The sequence below is a fragment of the Eptatretus burgeri genome, chromosome 5 (assembly GCF_056783735.1).
Source record: "Eptatretus burgeri isolate ZD-2024b chromosome 5, Ebu_testis_v1, whole genome shotgun sequence".
Taxonomy (NCBI): domain Eukaryota; kingdom Metazoa; phylum Chordata; class Myxini; order Myxiniformes; family Myxinidae; genus Eptatretus; species Eptatretus burgeri.
The window spans coordinates 7,047,326-7,074,135 of record NC_140965.1 but is presented as its reverse complement, the minus strand read 5'-3'; the positions used below and the strand labels follow the sequence as shown (position 1 = coordinate 7,074,135).

At 45.5% G+C, this 26,810-nt stretch overlaps 1 protein-coding gene across 1 annotated transcript; it reads left to right on the top strand.

Annotated features, from left to right (window-relative positions):
• The first annotated feature begins 3,802 nt into the window (after positions 1 to 3,802).
• LOC147025791 (nectin-1-like) lies at positions 3,803 to 26,420 on the top strand. The gene is made up of 7 exons (XM_085880598.1): positions 3,803 to 3,914; positions 10,466 to 10,560; positions 15,961 to 16,264; positions 16,827 to 17,201; positions 18,950 to 19,067; positions 23,355 to 23,506; positions 23,700 to 26,420. Exons 1-7 carry the CDS (start codon positions 3,863 to 3,865, stop codon positions 24,353 to 24,355), a joined length of 1,752 nt encoding a protein of 583 aa, XP_085736724.1. The 5' UTR covers positions 3,803 to 3,862; the 3' UTR covers positions 24,356 to 26,420.
• Positions 26,421 to 26,810: the final 390 nt, after the last annotated feature.

Below are 26,810 nucleotides of genomic sequence, written 5' to 3'. Positions count from 1 at the left end.
GTAAATGCTTCTTTTGTGGGTACAAAAGGCACCCTCGTCAAAAATGTCCCGCCAGAGATGCCACATGCATGAACTGTGACAAGAAAGGGCATTATGCCAGGGTATGTAAATCTACTCTAAGGAGAAATAAACCCACTTCTGCGGCTCTCTACTCGCAGAATAAATTAACTGCAGCCTCCCCGGGGAATCTATCCAAGGCTATCATCAACGTAGGAATTAACGGGCATATGGCTGAGGCACTGATTGATACCGGTAGCTCTGAAAGTTTCGTCAACAGCTCACTAGTGAAGGGCAGGAAATGGATAATCCACCCGACTGACAATACGGTATGCATGGCCGCCACCTCACTACAATCCCGCGTACGAGGGTACTGCAATGTTGAATTGGACGTAAAAGGGTACACGCATCGGGATGTAAGGGTACTGGTGCTTCGTGATTTGTGCGCAGACGTAATTCTGGGTCATAATGTCCTCAAGCAGCACACGAGCGTCGAAATACCCTTTGGAGGAAGCAAACCTCGTCTAATTTTAAATGCGTTGACCACCGCGGAGGTGACGTCCCCCCAGCTGTTCGCTAACTTGTCGCCGGTCTGCAAACCGATAGCGATCAAATCGCGGCGATATACCACTGCTGACATGAATTTCATCACTTCAGAAACCAAGCGATTACTGGAAGAAGGAATTATAGAACCGAGCGACTCGCCATGGCGCGCACAGGTGTTAGTAACCAGCAGTCAGAAACATAAGAAACGAATGGTTGTCGATTATTCCCAAACGGTCAATCGCTTTACCCAACTCGATGCCTACCCCCTGCCGCGCATAGACGAGATGGTCGAACGCGTGGCCAATTATAAGGTATTCAGCACCATCGACTTGCGAAGCGCCTATCATCAAATTCCCATCCGAGAGGAAGACAAACCTTACACCGCATTCCAGGCAGGGAGGCGCCTCTACCAATTCAGGAGAATACCTTTCGGTGTCACGAATGGGGTAGCTTGCTTCCAACGGGTTATGGACGACATCATCTCAGATGAAAACCTCAAAGACACTTTTGTTTACGTGGATAATGTCACAGTGTGCGGTAGGGATCAGGGGGAACATGATAGGAATCTGGACAGATTCTTGAGCATTGCTAGAAAATATAATCTGACTCTCAACTACGAGAAATGCGTATTCTCGGCAAGGTCAATTGACCTTCTCGGCTACACGATAGCCGACGGCACAATTAAGCCTGATCCTGAACGATTGCGCCCGCTCCGTGAGCTACCACCACCTCAGGACCTGCAGACGATGCGCCGGGTGATCGGCATGTTCGCTTACTATGCGAGATGGATTTCGCAATACTCCGAGAAAATACATCCCCTAGTGCATTGCAAAAACTTTCCACCAGATGCCGCTGTTGTAAGAGCTTTCCACAACCTCAAGGATGATATCAGTAAGTCCGTGGTTTTATCGATCGACAGCTCGGTGCCCTTCGTGGTGGAAACCGACGCTTCAGATCACGCCATAGCTGCTACACTTAATCAGTCTGGGCGGCCGGTCGCGTTCTTCTCGAGAACTCTCTCTGGAAGCGAACAGAGACACTCAGCGATAGAGAAGGAAGCGTACGCCATCGTTGAAGCGCTGCGGAAATGGAGACATTATTTACTGGGAAACCACTTCACGCTCGTTACGGACCAACGATCCGTGGCATTCATGTTTGATGGGAAAAATAACGGGAAAATTAAGAATGAAAAAAATTATGAGATGGCGGATAGACCTAGCTTGCTATAGTTACGACATTGTTTACCGGCCCGGGAGGGAAAACCCTGCTGCAGATACCTTCTCTCGGGTCTACAGTTCGGCAACAATCAGTCAGGCTTTGCAAGACCTCCACGTGTCTCTGTGCCACCCGGGGGTAACCAAGATGGCACATTTCGTACGCAGACAAAACCTTCCCTATTCTGTTGAAGATATTAAACAAATGAATGCTTCATGCCCTGTTTGTGCTGAACTAAAACCCAGATTCTTTGGCGCGGCATCTGGCAGACTGATCAAGGCCACTTCCCCCTTCGAGAGACTAAACATCGACTTCAAAGGGCCCCTGCCGACCGAGACAGACAACAGATACATATTCACTGTTGTTGATGAATATTCAAGGTTCCCTTTCGCGTTTCCGTGCTCGGATATGACCTCGGGCACTGTCGTGAGATGTCTCTCTGACCTCTTCGCTATGTTTGGGAAACCTTCGTACATACATTCAGACAGAGGGCCGTGTTTCATGTCGGCCGGGATAAAACAATTCCTACTAGAGCTCGGCATAGCAACTAGTCGAACGACGGGTTACAACCCACAGGGAAACGGGCAGGTGGAACGGTATAACGGAGTTATTTGGAAAGCCGTAACTCTGGCGCTGAAATCGAGAGGACTGGGCCCCGAGCGGTGGGAGGTTACCCTTCTCGAAGCTCTGAATTCCATATGCTCTTTGCTCTGCACGTCCACCAATGCAACTCCTCACGAACGAATGTTTACTCACCAACGACGTTATGTTGACGGTCAAACGGTGCCCAACTGGCTGACCCATCCCGGAACAGTGTTCATGAAACGCCCGGTACGACAAAGCAAGTATGAACCCATGGTGGAAGGGGTCGAACTCATTGACACTAATCCAGAGTATGCTCATGTCAGGCTCCCGGATGGCAGGGAGACCACTGTGTCGGTTCGCCATCTGGCTCCCTCAGGTACTCCTCCCGCAGGTACACCACCTTCTGGCACTCCTCCTTCTGACATTTCCCCCCCAGGAACTCCGCCAGGCGACGGGGCTGCCGCGTTCCACCCGAGAGCGATCGAGGAGTCATCCCCGGCACAAGTCGAGGCTCACCAAGAGGATCGGGAGTCTCCCTCAAGTGAAACTGCCATTTACTCCCGGAGAGGTCGACGAATAAGGCCCCCTCGACGACTCAATCTGTAAAGGGGATTATCGGCATTCTCGCTGCTCATGCTCCTATATGCCCATTATATCATATATCGATGCTCATTTCCATGCTCCTACAACTCAAAATAATCACTGCTTGGCATGTATGCTTCTGTAGACCTATTAGTCCGCGTTGCTTGAAATGTATACTCCTATAGTGCTAAAGCAATCATGGTGTGTAAGATGGGCCCCTAGTTACATTTTAAAGGTGGGGAGAATGTGGTGAATTGAGGTGAATTGAGGGACATGACGCGGGATCACATGTTGTGCGTCTCGCGTATAAGGGGAGGTCTCCGCGGCACGAGTGGTTGTCCCCGGGGCATTGCTATTGACATCGGCTGTTCACTTGATGCTCGTTAACTGAAGGTGCTCATTGACTGGTGAGAATGGAGATTATATCGAACTCCGTGCTTACGCGGATTTAGTCTGCAATGATTAATCGCACATGTATACGTTACTGCTTATGTACTCCTAGCTGAACCTGTATTTCCTGGTGTGCCCACAGAAGCGGCTCCAATCAAATGGAATAAAGCCTAAACTCTGAAGGTTCTTCTCTCGCTCTCATTTCAGTCTTTATTATAATTTTGTTTTCCTTGATATTTGAAAGGTTGTTCGTTATTTTCAAGCTATGCCATTGGTTTTGTGATCAACTGGAGGATTTTAATCCACTGCAAACAAGGACATCCTATTGGGGTGTATAGAAGCACATCAGTCAGCTCAAGTGGTGACCTGAAAACTATTTGAATTTATCGTTTCCTTTGCAGTTTTGGGTAAAATTAGATTCCAATAGAATAAAATTACTTTGTGGAATGAACTTTTTATCAGAATAAACTGAAACCCAAAACAAGTATAAAAGGATGAAGTGGAACTTGGATCCGCGCCCGAGGTGTGTCGATGTCGTGGGGCTGTGATGGCTGAGGCTTTGATTTTGTTGGTTTTGGTTTCCTGCGGAATCGGTTCAGGTGAGTTTTAATAGATCGACCCATTGGTGGAGTAGGATGACATGACGAGGTAACTGACTCACCTCGTCAACTTTACACTGAGATTACAAGTTTCCAACAACTTTTCTCTCCACAACTTCTCTTTATTCACGAGATTTGGGGTGGAGGACGAGGGACGAAACGGGACGCTTTGAGAAAAGGTGATCGGTGTGTTCACATGGAATGGGAGGGGGCACGTCTGGGTGATAAACACGTCGCGCTGCGGAGGGGTGGGGGGTGTGCGGTGTGGGGGGTGTGAGGTGTGTTCGGTGTGGGGTGTGTGTTCTGTGTGGGGGTGTGGGGTGTGTTTGGTGTGTGGGGTGTGTTCTGTGGGGGATGTGGGGGTGTATTCGGTGTGGAGGGTGTGTTCTGTGGGTGGGTGTGTTTGGTGTGGGTGTGTTTGGTGTGGGTGTGTTTGGTGTGGGTGTGTTTGGTGTGGGGGTGTTTGGTGTGGGGGTGTTTGGTGTGGGGGTGTTTGGTGTGGGGGTGTTTGGTGTGGGGGTGGTGTTTGGTGTGGGGGTGGTGTTTGGTGTGGGGTGTGTTTGGTGTGGGGGTGGTGTTTGGTGTGGGGGTGGTGTTTGGTGTGGGGGTGGTGTTTGGTGTGGGGTGGTGTTTGGTGTGGGGGTGGTGTTTGGTGTGGGGGTGGTGTTTGGTGTGGGGGTGGTGTTTGGTGTGGGTGTTTGTGGTGTTTGGTGTGGGGGTGTTTGGTGTGGGGGTGTTTGGTGTGGGGGTGTTTGGTGTGGGGGTGTTTGGTGTGGGGTGGTGTTTGGTGTGGGGGTGGTGTTTGGTGTGGGGGTGTTTGGTGTGGGGTGTTTGGTGTGGGGGTGTTTGGTGTGGGGTGTTTGGTGTGGGGGTGTTTGGTGTGGGGGTGTTTGGTGTGGGGGTGTTTGGTGTGGGGGTGTTTGGTGTGGGGGTGTTTGGTGTGGGGGTGTTTGGTGTGGGGGTGTTTGGTGTGGGGGTGTTTGGTGTGGTGGGGGTGGTGTTTGGTGTGGGGGTGTTTGGTGTGGTGTTTGGTGTGGGGGTGGTGTTTGGTGTGGGGGTGGTGTTTGGTGTGGGGGTGGTGTTTGGTGTGGGGGTGGTGTTTGGTGTGGGGGTGGTGTTTGGTGTGGGGGTGGTGTTTGGTGTGGGGGTGGTGTTTGGTGTGGGGGTGGTGTTTGGTGTGGGGGTGGTGTTTGGTGTGGGGGTGGTGTTTGGTGTGGGGGGTGGTGTTTGGTGTGGGGGGTGGTGTTTGGTGTGGGGGTGGTGTTTGGTGTGGGGGTGGTGTTTGGTGTGGGGGTGGTGTTTGGTGTGGGGGTGGTGTTTGGTGTGGGGGTGGTGTTTGGTGTGGGGGTGGTGTTTGGTGTGGGGGTGGTGTTTGGTGTGGGGGTGGTGTTTGGTGTGGGGGTGGTGTTTGGTGTGGGGGTGGTGTTTGGTGTGGGGGTGGTGTTTGGTGTGGGGGTGGTGTTTGGTGTGGGGGGTGGTGTTTGGTGTGGGGGTGGTGTTTGGTGTGGGGGTGGTGTTTGGTGTGGGGGTGGTGTTTGGTGTGGGGGTGGTGTTTGGTGTGGGGTGGTGTTTGGTGTGGGGGGGTGTTTGGTGTGGGGGTGGTGTTGTGTGTGGGGGTGGTGTTGTGTGTGGGGGTGTGTGTTGTGTGTGGGGGTGTGTGTTTGGTGTGGGGGTGGTGTTTGGTGTGGGGTGGTGTTTGGTGTGGGGGTGTGTGTTGTGTGTGGGGGTGGTGTTTGGTGTGGGGGTGTGTGTTTGGTGTGGGGGTGGTGTTTGGTGTGGGGGTGGTGTTTGGTGTGGGGGTGGTGTTTGGTGTGGGGGTGGTGTTTGGTGTGGGGGTGGTGTTTGGTGTGGGGGTGGTGTTTGGTGTGGGGGTGGTGTTTGGTGTGGGGGTGGTGTTTGGTGTGGGGGTGGTGTTTGGTGTGGGGGTGGTGTTTGGTGTGGGGGTGGTGGTTTGGTGTGGGGGTGGTGGTTTGGTGTGGGGGTGGTGGTTTGGTGTGGGGGTGGTGGTTGGTGTGGGGGTGGTGGTTGGTGTGGGGGTGGTGGTTGGTGTGGGGGTGGTGGTTGGTGTGGGGGTGGTGGTTGGTGTGGGGGTGGTGGTTGGTGTGGGGTGGTGGTTGGTGTGGGGGTGGTGGTTGGTGTGGGGTGGTGGTTGGTGTGGGGGTGGTGGTTGGTGTGGGGGTGGTGGTTGGTGTGGGGGTGGTGGTTGGTGTGGGGGTGGTGGTTGGTGTGGGGGTGGTGGTTGGTGTGGGGGTGGTGGTTGGTGTGGGGGTGGTGGTTGGTGTGGGGGTGGTGGTTGGTGTGGGGGTGGTGGTTGGTGTGGGGGGTGGTGGTTGGTGTGGGGGTGGTGGTTGGTGTGGGGGTGGTGGTTGGTGTGGGGGTGGTGGTTGGTGTGGGGGTGGTGGTTGGTGTGGGGGTGGTGGTTGGTGTGGGGGTGGTGGTTGGTGTGGGGGTGGTGGTTGGTGTGGGGGTGGTGGTTGGTGTGGGGGTGGTGGTTGGTGTGGGGGTGGTGGTTGGTGTGGGGGTGGTGGTTGGTGTGGGGGTGGTGGTTGGTGTGGGGGTGGTGGTTGGTGTGGGGGTGGTGGTTGGTGTGGGGGTGGTGGTTGGTGTTGGTGGTTGGTGTGGGGGTGGTGGTTGGTGTGGGGGTGGTGGTTGGTGTGGGGGTGGTGGTTGGTGTGGGGGTGGTGGTTGGTGTGGGGGTGGTGTTTGGTGTGGGGGTGGTGTTTGGTGTGGGGGTGGTGTTTGGTGTGGGGGTGGTGTTTGGTGTGGGGGTGGTGTTTGGTGTGGGGGTGGTGTTTGGTGTGGGGGTGGTGTTTGGTGTGGGGGTGGTGTTTGGTGTGGGGGTGGTGTTTGGTGTGGGGGTGGTGTTTGGTGTGGGGGTGGTGTTTGGTGTGGGGGTGGTGTTTGGTGTGGGGGTGGTGTTTGGTGTGGGGGTGGTGTTTGGTGTGGGGGTGGTGTTTGGTGTGGGGTGTGTTCTGTGTGGGGTGCGTTGCGTCGGTGCGGGTGCGCTGCATCTGCATTGTTTGTGCATGAGTGCGCTGTGTCTCTGTGCGAGTGCGCTGCGTCAGTGCGTGTGTGAAAGGTGTGTGATTGATCGCTGTGCATTCACTCAATTGGTTTGTGTGCATGTCTGAGTGATTGACAGGTAATGAATGTCTGTTACGGGTGGACGTGTGTACATGCTCAGGATGTGTGTTTGGTCGACGCACACGCAATCTCATTCTGCTTTGTGTGGACCTGTGTGCGTGTGATTGTGAGCTCGTGATCGGTCAGTGTGTGTCTGTGAGCAATGGATGCACACAGGGTGGTCGTCGCCTCCGCTCTTGCATGTGTAAGCCGTGGTTCACCTAATGGCTGATCTCCAAATTGCACGATCCCTTGTTCGCTCTCCTTCCATTCACATTCATATTTATACACCTCTTCACACAGATATCCAGCCCCATCCTTTCCAAACGTCCAACCCACCCCTACGCATAACCTCATGAATGATTTCTATGCCGAACCTGTGTTAATTCCACATTTAATTTTTCTATCATTAAGACACATCCACCTCACCATTCTCATTTCATTTCGTTCATCCTCCTTTTTGATCATCCATGTTTCATTGCCATACATCACTCTTCTAATGCAAGCTGCATAAAGTTTTCCCTTGAATCAGAGGGAGGTCCCTTTTGATGTCAACAGGGGTAACAACTCCCTAAACTTCCTCCAGCCACTTCTAATTCTTGCAATCACTGCTGCCTCCACACCACAACCTGAACCAATCATATCACCAAGGTAACAGAATTTATCTACACATTCCAGGGATATATCCCCATAAACTAACCTTTCCACTCTAACTGGTGTCACTTGTTTACCTGCGCAAACAGCACATTTAAAATCAGGAACCACCTGCAATCTACCCCTGATGCCACTAAACCTCTTGTGCACCCAGCAGTGGCAGGATTTACACAATATTGAATTACGACCTCCACCTTTTCTACAGACAGCACAAGGCCACCTCACACTTTTTTTTTTTCCACACTTCCTTCTCCCGCATCACTAATCAGTACTTTCATTTTCCCTGTATTCACTTTCAGTCCTCTGGCCTCCATACCCTCCTTCCATACTGTATATTTACCCATTACCTCTTCCACACAGTCGGCTATCAACACACAGGAGATTCCAAGGTAAGCCTCCTCTAAATTCCTGCGATATAGCTTCAAGAACCATAATGAATAGGATTGGGCTCAAGGCTGATCCCCTGATGACCCCCTGATGAAGACACTTTCACTTCAAAATCCTCACTCTGTACTCCATTTACCCTCACAGAGGTTTTTAGGCCACAACTCATACATTGCCATAACGACCCTAACTAACCAATCCTCCACACGTAGCTTTCTCATGGACCATTGCACCACTTCCTGAGGCACCCTATCGAACGCCTTCTCCAAATCCACAAATATAAAGTACAGTTGTCTCTTCTTCCCCCGATATTTTTCCTGTTAATGTCTCGCCACAAAAAATTGTCTCTATCGTGCCCCTTCCTGGCATGAAACCAAATTGCATTTCATGTATATTAACACACTGTCTTATCAATGTATCCATGACTCTCTCAAACATTTTAATTCCATGGTCCAGCAGCTTCAGACCCCTATAGTTGCTCCAAACTAAGGCATCCCCCTTTCCTTTGTAAATATTCACTACTACACTCTTCAATCGGTCATCTGGGACAGATGTCTCCCTTATAATTGCCTTTATCAATTTAGTGATTAAATTTACTCCAATGTCACGCGATGCCTTCAGCATCTCTGCGACGATACCAGTGCTGCTCGCCCCTTTACCATTTTTCGTTTCATCGATGGCTTTCTTCACCCATTCATTCGTTGTCTCGGGTGGTGGGCCCTGCACCGGCTACACTGCCTCCAGAATATCCCCGTTCCAAGGGAATTCCTCATTTAGCAGGTGCTCATCATAACTCCGCCAAGCATTTCTTATCTTCTCATGGTCAACCAGTACATTTCCCATATCCTTCACACATTGTTCTCCTATGAGATCCTCGTTTTGACTGATCATTTCCTTTGTGATCCTAAATATCTCCCTGAGCTACTATCCTGTACTATCTACTATCCTCTATCTGCATTATATATCACATCTGAAAGTGAATCCTGTATGAATTGTTTTTAGCTCTGTAAACTTCCCTTCTTTCCCTGCATTTAGCCACTAAGTGTTCCTCATTATCCCTTTCCTTTTTCCATATCCTAAACAATTTTCTTTTTTCGTGAATCATCGCCATATCCACCTCATTGTTCCACCACCATGTAGCCTCATGTCGAGCTGGGTCCTTCGACCAGCCACATGTCTTTTCAGTAGCACGCAGCAGCTCATCTTTTAAAGAGTTCCAACAATTCTCGACATCCTCTCCTACCATGGAGTTTCCAGGATTAATTTCGAGAAGTTCTCTATAGAAATGTTCCTTTACATTCTGATATCTTGGTTTCCATACTCTACTCCTTGGGACGTAAGGTTTCCTGTCTTCCCTGCTCCAACTTAACTTTACATCACGCACTAACACCCGATGTTGTAAGGTGCATTCTTCTCCGCCTATTGTTTTCACATCCTGAACCAAGTTCTGATCTAATCTCCAAACTCGAAAGTAGTCCATCCAGCTCTTTATTCCTCCTGGGCTTGGGATCCTAGGGTCACAAGTTCAAATCCTGCTTCTCCGTTGAATTACTACCAGGTGGGGTTGACTCAGCCTGTTATCCTTCCCAAGGTCAGCAAAATGAGTAGCGGCTACCTGGAATGATTTGAGCCATTTGAGTGGCAACCTGTCCAGGATTGTGCCCAATAGTTCAGGAGACTGCTTCAGCAGCACCAAAGCTCCCTACAGGGTATGGTCCCAATTGTTGGATGGGTACCTCCTGACTCATGAGTGATCAGTCTGCTCAACCTCTTAAACATTGTGATGCAGACAACCATGTCGAAAGCATCCCCAAGCTCGAGTATTCTTTCACTTTCACTCCAAAACGTGACCCACCATGCACACCCTCATATCCTTCTGCCAACGCTCCAACATGACCACTCAAATTGCCTCTGATCACAACAATTTCTCTCTCGCTAATCCCTGAAACGACATGCACAAGTGTCCCAAAACTCATCCTTCTCCTCGTCACTTCATCCTGTCTATGGGGTGTATGTTTCTATTATTGTTTATGTATGCTTATCAAACAACAGCTTTAAGACTATAACTCTTGCATTTACCCTCCTAAGCTCCAACACCTTCTCCACCCACTTATCAGCTACCATAATCCCAACACCACCAGTTCCAGAGTCACAACCTATAAGTTTGTTAATGAAAAATGTGTGTGTTTGTGGATGAGAGAGCGGTGCGTGTGTGTTACACGCATACACAAGATGGCTGTGTGCTCATTTGAAATGTTTTTGAGTGATTGATGCACATGGGATAGGTTTGCGTTTGCATGACAGATGCATATAGTATAGATGTGTTGAGTTTGTTATCTATTGGTTGAAACAATCGGTGTGGGAGGCTAACTTTAACTTTTCTGTTTCAGCTCATGGAGTCTTATCTCCTGATGGACAAGTGGAGTTTTCTGGAAACATGACTGTACTGGAGGGCAACCCCGTGATGCTGGTGTGCAAGTACAAGGTATTGTCGGCGTACTCAAACCTCGTGCCAAGATCGCTTTCTACTATTTCCCCTGCCCTTCAATTTTACCTTTTTGAACAATTCCCTCTGTTTCATGTCTGAAACAGGCACTGTGACCTCATTTAATTACTTCCTTTATTTGATTGCCATTGTTGTATTATGAAGTCTATTGTACAGTCAAAACCAGCTCTTGCAGCCACCTTGTTTCAGCGACCGCGTCTTTGTGTGACCTCTGTAAGATCCTCCCAAAATCGAAGCTCTGTTGACAGTCCTTCCTTAAAAGACCACCCGCTTGACGCGACCGGTGATCATGACGTATTCCCTTCCTGGAATGGCTGTGTAACCTCAACGAAGCAACCTTGGAAGTGGAAAGGTGTTGCGTCTGTCAAACCACCAAAAGGAACTGAAAGGACAAGTTTGATGTCGTGCAGTTCCTTTATGCTAATGCACTGCGTGTGCATTGCGTCTTTTAAATACATACATTACGTCACGCAAATTCACCGGAAAGTTTATTTTATTTTTTTGTTTTGTAATATTCGTCTCCGATCGATACCCTGCAGTTGGTGCCCTGTGCTTGCACCGTTCTCGTCATTCAATCGGACAAAACTACTCAAATTTTCTTTATTGTTAAAGGAATTTGGAAAATGCTCGCACACCGCTTTGAGTGTGGAAGTTGGTCACGTGTGTCCTGCGTCATCAATCAAAATGCTTGTACTGTATTTTGCCTCTTTTTTTTTTTACAATCGACTTTATTACCTCCGCCACCGAAGGTGAAGGTGGTTAAATGTTTTCACCCCCTTTCTGTCTGTTTGTTTGTGAGCAGGATATCTCAAAAAGTTGTGGACAGGTTGGACGTGTGACGAGGACGAACTGATTAGATTTTTGGTGAAGATCCGACGATGAATCTAGATCTGATAAAAAAAATTTTTTTAAGTGATTCTTCACCGTTGAGAGATTGGGCAAAACCGATAAATAACGGGATACCTCAAAAATTGTGAATGGATTCGGATGAAACTTGGTGGACAGGTTGGGTGTGTGACGAGGAAGAATTGATTCGACTTTGAAGGTCCAGAACCAGATATGATGATTATTTAATTCCAAAGTGATTCTTCACTATTGAGATTGGGCCAAAAACGATATATAGTATGTTATTTACTTCCATGACCGAAGGTGAAGGAGGTTTTGTTTTTGCGTCTGTTTGTTACTTACAACATCTAAAGATTTCGTAAGTATATTGTTGACTTCCATCATCTGTTTGTGTGTTTGTTTGTTTGTTGGCATGATAACTCGAACAGAAGAAGCGACCAATGTCAAATTACACCACGTGATTCAGGAGGGTGATGGCGAGCGCTGATTAGATATCGGTCAAAGGTCAAGGTCACAGTAAGGTCAAACATTCGTTTTTTGATGGTTTGGTGCAGATAACTCTCACGGAAGAAGCTACCAATGTCAAATTGCATCACGTGATTCAGGAGGGTGGTGGCTAGTGCTGATTAGATTTTGGTCAAAATCGGTCAAAGGTCAAGGTCACAGTGAGGTCAAACATTCGTTTTTTGATGGTTTGGTACAGATAACTCTCACGGAAGAAGCTACCAATGTCAAATTGCATCACGTGATTCAGGAGGGTGATGGCTGGCACTGATTAGATATCGGTCAAAGGTCAAGGTCACAGTAAGGTCAAACATTCGTTTTTTGATGGTTTGGTGCAGATAACTCTCACGGAAGAAGCTACCAATGTCAAATTGCATCACGTGATTCAGGAGGGTGATGGCTCGTGCTGATTAGATTTTGGTCAAAATCGGTCAAAGGTCAAGGTCACAGTGAGGTCAAACATTCGTTTTTTGATGGTTTAGTACAGAATCATCGTAGAAACTTCTGGTTTGCGTCGCTACCTTCTCGAGAGACAGCTTTTATTAGTCAAGGTCAGGAGGTCAAGTTGACGATTTTGTAAGTACCAGTCTATGACTGCTTGTTTGTTTGTCTGTTTGTCTGTTCATGTTCAGGATATCTCAAAAAAGGCGCTTGGTACTCAAACTTTAACGTAGGCATAAACAGACATTTTGAAGGACATTACCATAAAACAGACAGGAAAGAAAACCACATCGCTTTTCGTTGTGCTCTCATCAGGAGAAATTCACACAAACTGAATGAGGTAAGGAAGAAGAACAGTCGAATAGACGCCTATCAACAAAGTCTATTCCGATTGGACGTTCTCTACTGATGCGTCATCACCTCCCAACGGTCTAGGTGGGAGGAGCCTATTCAGTGTTCAGCTCTCCAATTGGAGGTTGCAGCGTCTGAGGCGGAGCCCCAAAGGCTGTTGCAGGATGGCGACGCGTGATCACCTTGCAGGTTCAGTTCAACATTTCTGCATTTATGGTGTCTCGATTGCAGCCCGAATCCTTTTCATATCTGCAATATCGGTAACTCTTATTCGCCACACCATGTCTTTCACTTTACCCCTGGAAAGAAATTCAGAGGGGGTATGTCCGGCAAAAGTAGTGGTCACAGAATCGGACTGTCGCACCCATTCCATCGATTGTTGGAAGTATTCATCGAGGAAATTGCGCACGATCAAACTCGAGTGTGGGGAGCTCCATCCTAATGGTAAAAAAAAATGACGTGCGGTTGCTGGTCCACCAATTGCAGGAGTACAAAGGTCTCCAACATATCCAGCTAATTGTTGGACTCGAGCAAAGTGGCTTCAGCAAAGAATATATTGGCCTAATTGTGATGTAAAATGTATATTCATGTCTTACCTCATGCAAATTTATTCTCCGCCCATGGGGTGCGTGATCTCCGCTGGCAGGGGTCCAGGGCGGCTCTTCCCTGTCTGGCGGAACGGTGGTTGTTTGGAGAAAGCATGGTTTCTTTTCCGTCGCACTTGGAGTGTTTTAAATGAAAGTAAAAGTGATTTACACCTCAATTCGTTGGTAAGCTGCCTGGTGTATTCTTTCTTCAAAGAATGGGGACATGTCGGCTTTTCCAGGATCGTAAAACCTGTTTTCACGCTCGTCTCGCTGCCGGGAGGAATAATATGTCGAGCTCTCTTCACAGGCAGTCTGTTGCTGGCTCTTGGAGTTTGTCCAACTCTTCCAGCTCTTCGCTTTTGTTGAAGGCCAAAGCAGAAGCAGCCAAGGCCTCTGTCAGAGGTGCCATGGGATGCAACACTCGATTACTTGTCAAACAGCAACAGATGCAGTGATGACTGATGGTTCGCAGCAAAATCAGCATCTCGAACAGCATCAAAAACAGAAAAAAAAACTTCACTCACAACTTGATTTGGGGTCACTCCTCGTGGAACTTTTTTTGCCATCTTTCAAATTTGTTTTCGGTGAGAAGCGTGGGGGATTTGCGATGGTGCGCCGTCGACCTCGCTCTTGTTTTGCTCTGAACCAGGGACGCACAGCAATGCCTCATCTGTTATGAGCCTCGGGGATGACAACACCTACGATTACAGTTTGTAACAAACTAAAAATGGTGTTTTTTATCTATCTGATAGGATGACCTTGAGGTACCCGCACTCACCTCTGTTCTGTCGAGCCTGGGTTTGAATCTCGGCCCAGCTATAAAATGTCATCCTGGTGTTTCACAGACTGGGCGAATCGTCAATGCATGTGCCATCCCTCGGATGGACGTTGAACAGTCTGTTGTCATAAGTTGGCACCAAACGTTAAAGACCACACGGTCTTTTGGCCCTGCCTGGGACTGAGGGTCGAGTCCACTCGTCTTTAAAGACAACATTTTGTGGTGTCTTTGAGTGGTTGTTCAGACCAAGTTTACTATTTTCAATCTACCTGAACAAATACCGTGGCACCCCGACATTTGTGTATTCGACGTTCGCAGATCCCGCGTATTTTGTGGTTTATAAAAAATGACCTGCTCCACATTCACGGCCCTGTGCTTCGACCATTCATGGTTTTTTGCGGGCGCATAAATCTTGTCCCACGAGTCGCACGTAAAGCAGCTCCCTAACTCTGACCCTAATCCTAATCTCACCACCTTCACCCTAACAGCTACACAGAAACCTGCACCACTCAGCTAAACTGCTGTCTCTTACCCAGTTTATTTTTTTTTTGTTTCGGCTCCTCCACCTCAACACCATCAGTGCTCTCACCTGCGTCCTCTTCCAGGGAGTTCACTGGATTCCAACTCATCATCAAAAGTAATGTCATATCTTAAATTTAAATAATGGACAATACCCCTGGGTGCTCACCTGGTGGAATAATGATACTGAGGGGGAGGTCAACGTGCAACGGAATCAGCAAAATATGCCAATGAGCCAATGTTATGGCAAATACCTATTTTTGAAATAACCCCCCCCCCTTCCCCGGTGAAACCCCATTGACCCCAATTCTTTTACTTAGTTTGAACAAACTTTGGTACATCACAGGTGATGAAGGTTGTGGTCCAGCTTCATCGAAATTGTGTGTAGTTTCGGAGAAGAAAGCTAATACCGTACATATTTTGAGGGGCAATCCCCCTCCCCCTATATATATATATATATATATATATATATATATATATATATATATATATATATATATATATATATATATATATATATATATATATATATATATATATATATATATATATATATATATATATATATATATATATATATATATATATATATATATATATATATATATACATCCTTTGACCCTAAATTTTTTTTTATTATTTTTTTTTTATTTCTTGAACAAACTTTGGTACATCATGGGTAGGGTGATAAAGGTTGTGGTTAAAGTTTCATCAATACCACGTGTAGTTTCTGAGAAGTTGCAAGTGTTTATGGACCGACGCCACGCCATCCTATAAGATCCCTGGAACTCGATTCCAAGTGAGCTAAAATTGGAAACAGTACCTGCTGCTGTTGTCTTTTTATTTGTGAGCATTTTCGTGAAACTAATCGTGCGCATCCGTATTTGTAAAAATTTATTAATTTTTTTTCTAATGAATCGCAAACCACCCGGAACCTATCTCCCCCCCCCCTTTCCCATTGAAACAATGCCCCGACATTCGCGGATTCGGCATTTGCGGCATTTTTCAGGAACTTATCTCCTGCGAATTTCAGGCTCTGACTGCAAACTATTTTCAATCGGCCTGAACCTCTGTTGGTGAGAAATGCTTTTTCGAGGATGTTAGTTTGTGATGACATCTGGAATTGGGGTGGCTATAGCAAAAATGGTGTAAAAGTGTGTGCTGGACTTCCTTGATGGTTTTTTTTTTTAAACTTGGGAAGGAAACTTAAGTAAATGTTTCTCAGAACTTCTGCAGACATTGAGTGCAGGACATGGACATTGGGACACGAAACGTAAGTAAACGGTTTCACTTGTCAACTTTCTCTTGCCCTTCCACATTTTACCACCCCCTTTCTTGACCGTCGACTTTTAGGGTAATTCCACCATTGTACTGGTGAGCTGGCATTTCCAAGGGAACGCCGAAACCCCATCATCGCCCAGGCCCGATCGTGAGCGCTTTGCGTCCTACAGCCATGTCCACGGTAGTAGCTTCGCCCCGCCACACTCGCAGCAGGCATCATTTCCTGCATCAAAACTGGTGTCTGAGAAAGGCAACGATGGAACGCTGCAATTGTCCGAAGCAAATCGTGCCAATGCTGGAACTTACTTCTGTGAGTTCACGCTTTTCCCAATTGGAAAGAAGATTATTTTGGTCGAAATGGAGCTCCAAGTGATGGGTGAGTTTCGAGTGTTTTTGTTTTTTTTTTTTGTTTGGGGCTCGGAGTCGGACTTGGTTATGTGAAGGATCAGAATGCCTGAAAACAAAATTAACGCGTATCGTTATTTGGAAGATATCTTGTGAAGGAATCACGATTGTATAAATATAGCAGCTGATTTGATGTGATCTCGCATTGCCTATTAGAACCACTGTGGCAGCTCGAGACCAAGAAATGTCAAAATGAGGCGAGGTGTGAGACTCGCATGGGGAATTGAGTACCTGCGTCCAATGTTTACGCTGAATTTAATTTGTGCAAGATTTTTTTTATCGTTTGATCTGATTTTGACGGTTTCAAATCCAGAACCAAAGGGCAAAGAGACCAAATTGTTCCTGCAAAGTTATTCTATCTGTTTACATTAACTCTATATGATGACTTTGACCAAATTACATCTGGACATTACATTGGTGTGATAAGGTCAAATGACATTCTTGGCTTTGTTTTGTTTATTCAAAAAATATAATTGTGTATAATTGACTTTCACCCCACCCCACATGCATCCCTCCTTTCTTCTTCCCACCAGTTCCTCCAGACCTGTCTGTTTCTTTGGCGAAACCTCTTCCCATCTCCCGACCGCGACTTCCATCTTCAACACTCGATGTTTCACCACGGCCAGGCACATCCTCACTTGTTGCTTTGTGTCGGTCTACGGGTGCGAGGCCAGCCCCTGAGCTGTCGTGGCGCTTGTCTCCACTCCTGGCCCCCCTCGTAAGCCCTTCACCAAAAGGAAAGCCTGAGCCTAAACCTCAGGCTAGTCCCGGTGGTCCACTGTGGACCGTGCTCTCTGAGCTGTGGTTGCGGCCACTCTCAGAAGCAGATGGTCAGCAAGCCGTTTGTGTGGCCACACACCCTGCATTTGATGAGGCGAGGGAGCAAAAAGTGATGGTGAACATTCAATGTGAGTAGCATGATCGATGGGATGATAATAGGACTGATATGCCAATCAATGTTTCCTAGCATTAGACAAATGGTTCTGATGGATGTGATGGAACTTGGACATTTTACCCTTCACTGGGGTGAAGTTCTGAGCGTTCCTGTCAATTTGTTTTGATGTGAGATATATTTTAATGGTGCTGAGTCATCTTGTTTCCTGCATTATCGGGTATGGATGAACTGATTGACTTGCAAAGCCATGAGCAACTCTCACAAAGCAAAAGCTTGCAGGTTATTTTGGGATCTCCTTCCACTAATCATCATCTTTTTTTCATATATAAATATACAATGTTGAAACTCGTGAAGGAACTGGAAGATGGAATGGATCTGAATATAACAGACAGACAGGTTTGAAGAAATAGGGGATATCGGGAAGAAGGAGGGCTTGTTTGGGGGGCTGGGGTGGGAGGGGGGGTATAAAAGATCATGGTTCTGGAATGGGGAAGATCTGAGATGGTGGTGAGCAACCGTTTTGAAGCCCTGGAGGGAACAATGAGATTGAAGAGAATGTGGAAGTTTGTCTCACAGGGGAGGGGGGGGGTAGGGAAACTAATGAGTGGAGGTGAACAGTGATCCTGGATTTTTGGAGTTTCACCAGAAGGGGATTGTTTGTCTACTACATGTATCCTGCAGGAACCTGGGGGGAGGAGAAGTGTGTGTGTGCGTGTGTGCGTGTGTGCGTGTGTGTGCGTGTGTGCGTGTGTGCGTGTGCGCGTGTGTGTGTGCGTGTGCGTGCGTGTGTGCGTGCGTGTGTGCGTGTGCGTGTGCGTGTCAAAGCATGGAAAGGGTAGAGGGTGCAAGACCAGAAAGGAGGCGATTGAAGACAGAGAGACCACCGACCTGTCTGCGATGGGGAAAGTGATCGGCCCAGAAACTCTGCTTCATCGGAGGAGGTTCCAATGAACTTGAATTGAGTTGTCGTCCTTCTAAATCGCATTTTGTATCTGCACTTCCTTATTACGTTCACACGTCGTCTTCATAATTGACTGGTTACTCTTGGTGTGGTCTTCTTTTGACCGTTTTTAAGGCATTTGCCTGTCAAGTTGGAAGACATTTCTGAATATTCTGATCAAAGATTGTGATCCAGTTGGTCCAAGTTGTCAGATGTGCAGCACTGTGTGGCAATGCCCATCTTGGTTAACTTTTTAGTATTGGATATCGTATTTTGGAATAACAACTTCATAGCTATTCTGTGTGGTAAACTGGATCTCCCAGTCTCTCGTAAACCTGTCGCAAGTGACGAGGTCAAGTTTCTGGACCATCTCAAAGTGGCCGAAGGAAACTTCTGTTTTTGTAATGAATCCTGTGAAGTTTATGCCGAACAATCCTGGTGTTGGCTTCACGGTCAAGGTGGCTGGCTTAAGATCCTAGGGACTTGAATTCAAGCCCCTGTCCTGCCGATGAATTAGCACCAGGTAGGGTGGACTCAGCGTGTCGTGCTTCTGAGATCGGCGAAATGAGTCCCAGTGTCCTGGGGTAATAATCATTCAGGGTAACCTGCGTCGGAGTGGTAATCCATCCAGGACTGTACTCCTTGGCAGCCTGATACGCCTCTCAGTGTGCATGGAATGGTATTGGTGTTGTTGTTGTTGTTGTTGTTATTCTGAGCAGATAAATACAAGATGGTGCAGGTTTATTGGCAATCAATTGGAGATGATTTTCGCTGTTCCAGCCAGAAAGGAATGTGTTTTTTTTTTTTTTTACTGTGTGCAGATGCCCCCGAGGTGTCTGTGAAAGGGTTCAACAGGCAGTGGTTTGTGAACGACACTGGAGCCACTTTGCACTGTGTGGTGAACAGTAACCCTCCCGCAACCACATTCGTTTGGACGAGGTATGAAAGATCCCACCTTGAAGGGGAACCTTTGACAGTTGATGAAGTGCTAATTATGCACAAACGCTCCTCTGTTTGTTTTCTTTCTCTCACCCAACCATCTGTCCTACTCCTTCCTTACCCCCCTGAACTGCCCATTTACATTGTTCTCCCTTCTGCCTTGCTCTCTTAATGTTCTTGTTTGTTTGTGACTCTACTTTCTTAACAAGGAATAACAAGAAACTTTAATGCAGGAGTTCACCATTTGGCCCATCATGCCTGCACTACACCAAATGAATCTGTCTTTGGTCAGAGACCAAGTCTCAGTGGGGAAGGGGAAGGTACCATATATGCAAACAAAGCAATGTTTAAATTAAAAAGAAGTGTTTTTTTTTTTTTTTTTTTTTTTTTGTCTGGTTGGTGGGTGAAAGCAAACCCTCCCCCAGATATCAGGGTTGATACCCACTTCTTTTGATTGATTATAATTTATCCCCCTACAAAAACAACTTAAAACCTTGTTGGCTTTTCCCCACATCAGCACCCCCAGATCCTTCCCCTCTGTGACACCTTCCAAGATTGTCGCTTGTATCGTGTAATCTTTATTTTTATTATCCTTCCCCATCCCCAGAACCTTACATTCCTTTATGTTAAACTACATCTGCCAATCTTTTACCCAATATATAATGTCGACCTTCCTCAATCTGTTCACCACCCTCTGTTACCCACCTTTAATTCGTGTGTTGTGTTGTGGTGATTATCTCAATAATTCAGGTTGCAGAAGGTGGAATGAAGCCCTCCCAGGAATTGAAGTAGCCATCTTCATTTCGGTGAAGGTTCATGATTCATGACCTAAGTTGTGAGGTTTTGTTGTTTACAGAGTTTTGTCCCAAGGACTCTTTTCAGGATCGTCACTGAGCCCCGGACATCCTCCACCTGTAGTTTGTTTGTGGTCATGTTCCCAGGGATGGTTTGGAGGATCCTTTTGAGGTTCTTCTTTATCATTGTAGTTGCTCCAATTATCTTTGGTATGATTTTTGGCACGCTTCAGTTTCCTGGATCTTTTGACTTGATTATTGAGGTCTTGATATTTGGTCATTTATTGATTTCTGTGTTATTTAGACCAAAATCACTCTGTACTGAAACCTCAATTAACAATGCCTTATTTTCCTTTTTTTTGTACCTGAGTACTATGTCTGGTCGCAATGCTTTCACATTTCTGCAGATGTGCCAAGTGGATTACTTTACATACCTTGTTGTGCCTTTGTGCGTACAGCTATTCTGACATGTTTTTTTTTTTTTTTTTTTATATCCCGATAAGAGGTGACTCGTGCTTTCTATTTCTACCTTGTACATCTGTCCGATTGGCTCGGTCCTGCCATTTTTTGAAAGCCATTTGTGTAGTGTCCTTTGTCTTGGAATGGCGAAGAAAAGGTCAACTCAATTGGGATTGAGAACAAATCATAAATGCCTGAGTGATCCTTCTTTGTCTATCCCCAATCTGTCCAACTATTTTTATTGTTTTATTTCCTTGCTGTTTTGGCTTTCTCCCAGTTGTCACTATATATCTGTTGGTATTTCGTCTTGTATTTTTAGCTGTCGTTGGACTTGGTCTGACACGGGGTTTATGGATTTGGTCTCTATTTTTATTTGCGTCCACAACGATATCCTGGATATGTTTATTTGTACTTTGCAAAAAGACAACACTTGATGGTATACATATGCATGTTTTTTTTTTTTGTTTGTTTGTTTTCGACATCAGATCCAAGATGGACGACTGGCAGCCGTTTTAGTTTAAAAAAAGACAAGGACCCGGTGTCCAACACCTCCTCGACCCATTTCTCGGACATATATTTACTGATCTTGTTAAAACTTGGCACACAGATAAAGAATGATTACTTGCGTAAGCTTGTCATTTTGTTCTGCCATCAGATCCAATATGGCCGACAGGTGGCCATTTTAGTTAAAAAAAAAAAAAAACCAAAAAAAAACCCTGGTGTTGAACACGTCCTCGAGAATTTCGCGGACGTGTATTTCCCTATCTTGTTCAAACTTGGTTCAACGATAATGAATGAAGGCTTACATAAGCAAGTAATGTTTTTTTTTTTTTTTTTTTTTTTTTTTCGAGATAAGATTCAGGATGGCTGACTGGTGTCCATTTTTTTTTTTTACTTGAATGCGTTTCCAACCATGGATGTCTCGACTCGCATGGTGCAATTTTGTCCAAACTTGGCGCAAGCACAGGACATGATGGCATAAACGTGCACCTCACTTTATTTTGCGATCTGACTGGTAGACTGGCGGCCATTTTAGTTTTACATAAATCTGGGCGAACCTCTTAACTCCGGACAACAAAATTACTAAAACAGGGGCTATGACATTTTATGTCTTTTTTACTTTTTCTTTTGTCTGATTTGTAATCATTGGGGCTGTATTTGTTGCCGTTTCGGTTTGGTGTGTGACGTCTTCGATTCGCACTTGTTTTTTGAAATGTGAGAGATGTATATTTTCTGGCTTGTGTTCATGCTCGTGTACAAATTGTATTCGGTAGTCTGTTGAACTTTTCACATTCTGCAAATCCTACTGTATTTCCCCACGCTGGTACGTGCTGGTATTGTATTTACATCCTGAAAAGACGTCGTTGCTCTGTGAACTTGATTGAGTTACATTCAGCTGCGACCACCTCCTTTCCTCGGCAAGTACGTTCTCGGGATGCATTGATTTATTTTTTTTTTTGTGGATAGTGAGGAGATTCCATGTTCTGATATCTCGTTTTCTGATTTCCGCTTATGCCCAGTTTACTATTCTGCAGCTGTATTGGAACACTGGTACTGCTAGTTGGTTTTTGGTTTTGATTTTGTTCCATGTGGAGAGATGTTTCAGGATCAGCCTCGTTGTATGCAGGTATTCTTTGCTCATTGTTTTGCTTTTTTTATGACGTATTTGCTGGCCCTCTTCTACTCCAAGGTTTATTTGTAAGATGCTTCGTTGTTGAGCTCCTATATTGTCGAGGTCGATTTTTATGTTGTCCGTTCTTGTTGGTCTACCTTGCATGAATGTGCACTTGGCAAACTTATTGAGGCCAAATTCCATTTGGATGTCGTCGGAACAGTTTCGCTCATTTCAGTTCTGTCAATTTTTCATCGTTCTGTGCAAGAGTTTTAAATCGTCCATGTACGGTAGATGAGTCACCTTTCTTGTTTTTTTTGGATGTTATTTTATTGGTTGTTAGGGTGGATCTGTGTCCTTGCTCATTCATGAGGTTACCTGGTGGATACAGAAGCAGACAAAACAGGAGAGAAACAACTGTCTCTTTGAAAGATCCCACATTGTATCTTCACTCCTGGTATTTTGATCTTTCCTTCCGAGTTCTGTAGGATTAGTGTGTGTTGTGTGGTGTTTTTTTTTTTAATTTTTTTTTTCTTTTTGTCCTCCATTTCTTTGTCCATGGAGAGGTGTATCTTGCAAATAGTTTCTGCAAGGCTCACTTGGCTGTGCCTGGATGGGTTTGAGGGTCAAGGAGTAGCAGACAAAACCCAAATCCCATGCAGGTTCCTCCTGATAACTCCATCTTTGTCTATTTGAGTTCCTCCTGATACTGCCGTATTGTATTTGGTGAGTTATTTGATTACCTCCAAATTTGGAAAGCCTATTCTTCAACCCACTATCCAAATTGTTGATGTAAGTAATGAATAATAATGGTCCTTGTATTAATCCCTGATTTATCCCAAGACATCCTCCCACTCACAGCCACTCTTTGTTTCCTATCACGAAGCCAGTTTGCAATCCAATTAGCTACCTGACCCGCCACTCCACAAGCCCTCACTTTGGCTCACAACCTCCGATGAGGTACCTTATCATATTCATATACTATGTCCACTGCCTTTCCCTCATCCACCCAATCAGACACTGCTTCATAGAACTCTAAAATATTTGTTAAACAGGAACTACCTTTGGTCAACCCATGCTGACTCCCTTGAATTAGTTTGTATTTATTTATATGGTTCCTCATCTGGTCCTTAATTAATGTCTCCAACACCTTCCCCCACAATTGAAGTCAAACTAACAGGTCTATAGTCTCCCAATTCTTCTCTGGATCCTTTCTTAAATAATGGTGTTAAATTTACTACTCTCCAATCATCTGGTACCTGTCCTGACTCAAATGAGCTGTTAAGGATATCCACTTACACCACACTTTCCTGCTCAGCCACCTCAAACTATACTCAAGGATGCATATTATCTGCCCTGCAGCTTTAGCCTGTCTTTCCTGCTTCTTCACTTCTACTTGGATCTCCTTGACTGTTCTTCTAGGGTGAATGGAAGCTGCCCTTTGGGAGCTAAAGCAGAGAATGACATCTTCAACTTCATGATCCCATTGAGCCAAGATATGGCAGGGACCTATGAGTGTGAGGCTCGCAATCTTGTTGGCAATGGTCGTGCCAGTGTGCAGGTCAACATTGATGGTATGATTATGTTTGATCATTGGTGCATTGTGTTGGGTAATGCTCAGTTGGAGATCCACTGAATGAAATTAAAGTTATTGGGATTATCGGTCCAATATCCCGAACTTCCTTTGTTGGATCTCCTTTGCAGACGTCTGTTGTTGAATCTTTTGTTTCCTTCTGAAAGCATTTATTTTCTTCTTTTTTTCTTCAGTTCCTCCGACGACTCAACCACCATCGACTCTGGGTGTGCGTGTTATTGGACCCATCAGTACATCTGCCAGTTCCAGTAGTCTCGCAAAATCCTCCAATTCGACTTACTTGACTGTTGGGATCGCACTTGGCTTGATTGTGTTGGTTTGTTTGGTTGGGGCATTTGCTGTTTTGGCTTACCGCAACAAGTGCTGGTGCACCCGCTCATCTCGCCTGTACTACGATGCTGCCGCAGAGAGGCAGATTGCATCGGGTACCGGTCATAGTGACAATAACGGAAATGAAAACGCTACGGTGACTAAAAACACCACAAGCAAGACTGCTTTGGATAAACCTTGGCAGTTGGTTAATGAAGTCGGACCTCCTCCATACTCTCCATCTGAGGACACACGAGGATCTGAAGAACCTTTCTTAAATCGCCCCGCTGTGGGCACTCCAGTCGCACCTTTCGTGTTGAACGACGCATTTGGAGATGCGAAACCACCCCGGGGTACTGTGTCGCCCAATTTTCCCATTACAGATGCTCATCAAAGTCTTCCCATGTCTGCTGTGCCGTCCATTCCACTTTGTGTGTTGAACGATGAATACGGTGACTCGGAAGAGTTTGTCACACATGGTGATGGTACAGTGGTGGCTCTCCGTGAGTGGTTTGTGTGAAGACTTTGAAATGTTGCTGTTGAAGACCGAAAGACACATTTTGCATTTTCAGTACTTGTGTTTTTTTTTGTTTTTTGGACTCTTTCCACTATGGTTTCAATGAACAGATGGATGGTACTACAGAATTTTAAAATGCATGAAAACAAACACGACTGGTTTCAAAGGACTTGGCACAGGCTCTCGGATTTGACCCTCCTTGGCAGGCTTGTAAAGAGAACAATGACAGTGGTTTATGTCAGAGTTTACAATTTTATTTGATTGATGATAAACTTCAGAAAAACCTGAAGGGATTTGCTGGCCTGGCCCTTTTCCATGTTCTGCCAGAGTTGTTTTTCTGATGGTTAAAGTTTTGAGCAATGTTTCTCATTGCGGAGACTTCCCGATTCCTGTTGAGTTTAATTAACACAATTACGTTTTTCATTTTTATAATGCATGTCAAAAGTCAGAGCAAAACAATAGAGTGGCCCTTTTAGCATTCCCACCTGAACATCAGGTTCAAATCCTGTATATTGTCCTTCATGTATTTGTCCATTGTCCACCTGTCGTAATTCATGTCAAAGTACACTGATGTGTTTTCGTGTCTTTGTGCTGGATATAATTTATGTGGAAGCTTTTTCTACGAGGTTTAGATCGATTTATAATGAAAAAAAGATGTGAAGAGCGGAGGGAATGTTCATGTATCGGGGAATTTTGAGGTTCGGGTGGCATAACGGTTGTAAAAATAAATAATAAATGATTTTTTTTTATTATTCTTAAAGTTAGAATCCAACTTTTAAAACTTGTTTCTTATTTTACCTCAAAGTCTGTTGTCATGAATGTAAAATTGCATGATGGAGCATGTTTTGAAAGGGTCCAAGTTCCACCATTTAATTACAAAATTTCCTTGGGTTATACATATACAAGTATTTTGTATTATTTGGAAAGCACATTAAATTAAGCTATCTATAAGGGCATTCAGAAGAGTGCATTCCTCTGCCATGTAATGCCTGATCCACGACAACATATCCTGCCCATGACGTTTGTAAAAATCATGCCGTACAGTACGACATCGTTTTTTGGCCCTATCTCTTAAAGGTGAAGAATCACATTAAAAATTAAATAATTATCGTATCCAGATCCGGATTTTCACCAAAATCGAATCAATTTGTCCTTGCTACACACCCATCCTGTCCACAGCTTTGAGATATCATGCTATCTATCGTTTTTTGGCCCTGTCTCTCAATGGTGAAGAATTGTCAGATCTGGATCCGGATCTTCACCAAAATCTAATCAGTTCGGCCTTGTCACACAGCCAACCTGTCCACAAATTCAATCTGGATCCATCCACAACTTTTTGAGAACCTGCACACAAACAAACAAGCAGAGAGAAAGGAGTGAAAATGACCTCCTTCACCTTTGGTGGCAGAGGTAATAAACCACGTTGGGCATCGCATTGCTTTTTGTTTTTTTATAAACTTAACATTCAGGTGTGACAAGAATGATGAACTTATGGGCAATGATGCAACAACTGGGGCTGGCAGAAGAGTACTGCGGTTTGATGGCCATCTGAGGAGTGCTGCACACACTACCCTGCCAGCCCAAAAAAAAAAAATTAATGAGTACACTTGTTGGAATGGAATTTTTTTTTCCTCATCCATTATATTTTCATTGTTACTTAAACTTGTCAAACTCTGAATGTTCGTGTTCCCACTGGCAGCAATTCCTTGAAATGCAATGTCTGTACATAATCACTAAATTCCATTGTTGGATCTCCCTGACAGATGTCTGTTGCTGAATATTTATTTTTCTCTTTCTTGTTCATTTGCTTTAATTTATTTTTCTTCAGTTTATCCAATTACTCAACCACCTTATCTGGACATACCTCTTCCTAGACCCATCAGCACATTTGTGAGTTCCAGGCTTATCAAAAAAAAATCCTCCATTTTGGCTCGATTGTGTTGGTTTGTGTTGCTGGACATTTTCTGTTTTGGCTTATTACAACAAGTGCTGTTAACCTGCTCAGGGTCACCTGTACTACGATACTGGTATTGAGTAAGTCATAGTAACAACAATGGTAATGAAAACACTACAAGCAAAACTGTATTGTATAAATATTGGCAGTTGGTTAATGAGGTCAGGCCCCCTCCATACTCTCCATCTGAGGACACACAAGGATCTGAAGAACATTTCTTCAATCACCCCGCTGTGGGCACGCCAGTCGCACCTTTTGTGTTGAATGAGGCATTTGAGGTTTTGGACTTCATTCATAAACAATCAAATTTATTTTTATAAATGCACTACCTCCCAATCAAAATCGTTCATTAAAAAAAAACTGCCTCACAATCAAATTCATTCCTCAAAACAGGAGAAAAGGAATGCAGAAATTGACAAACAGGTTAAAGTTCACTTTTAAAAGGCTTTGAGCTGTTGGGAAGTTCTTTGTTTGGTATTTTCACAAGTTCATTTAAGTTTTAGC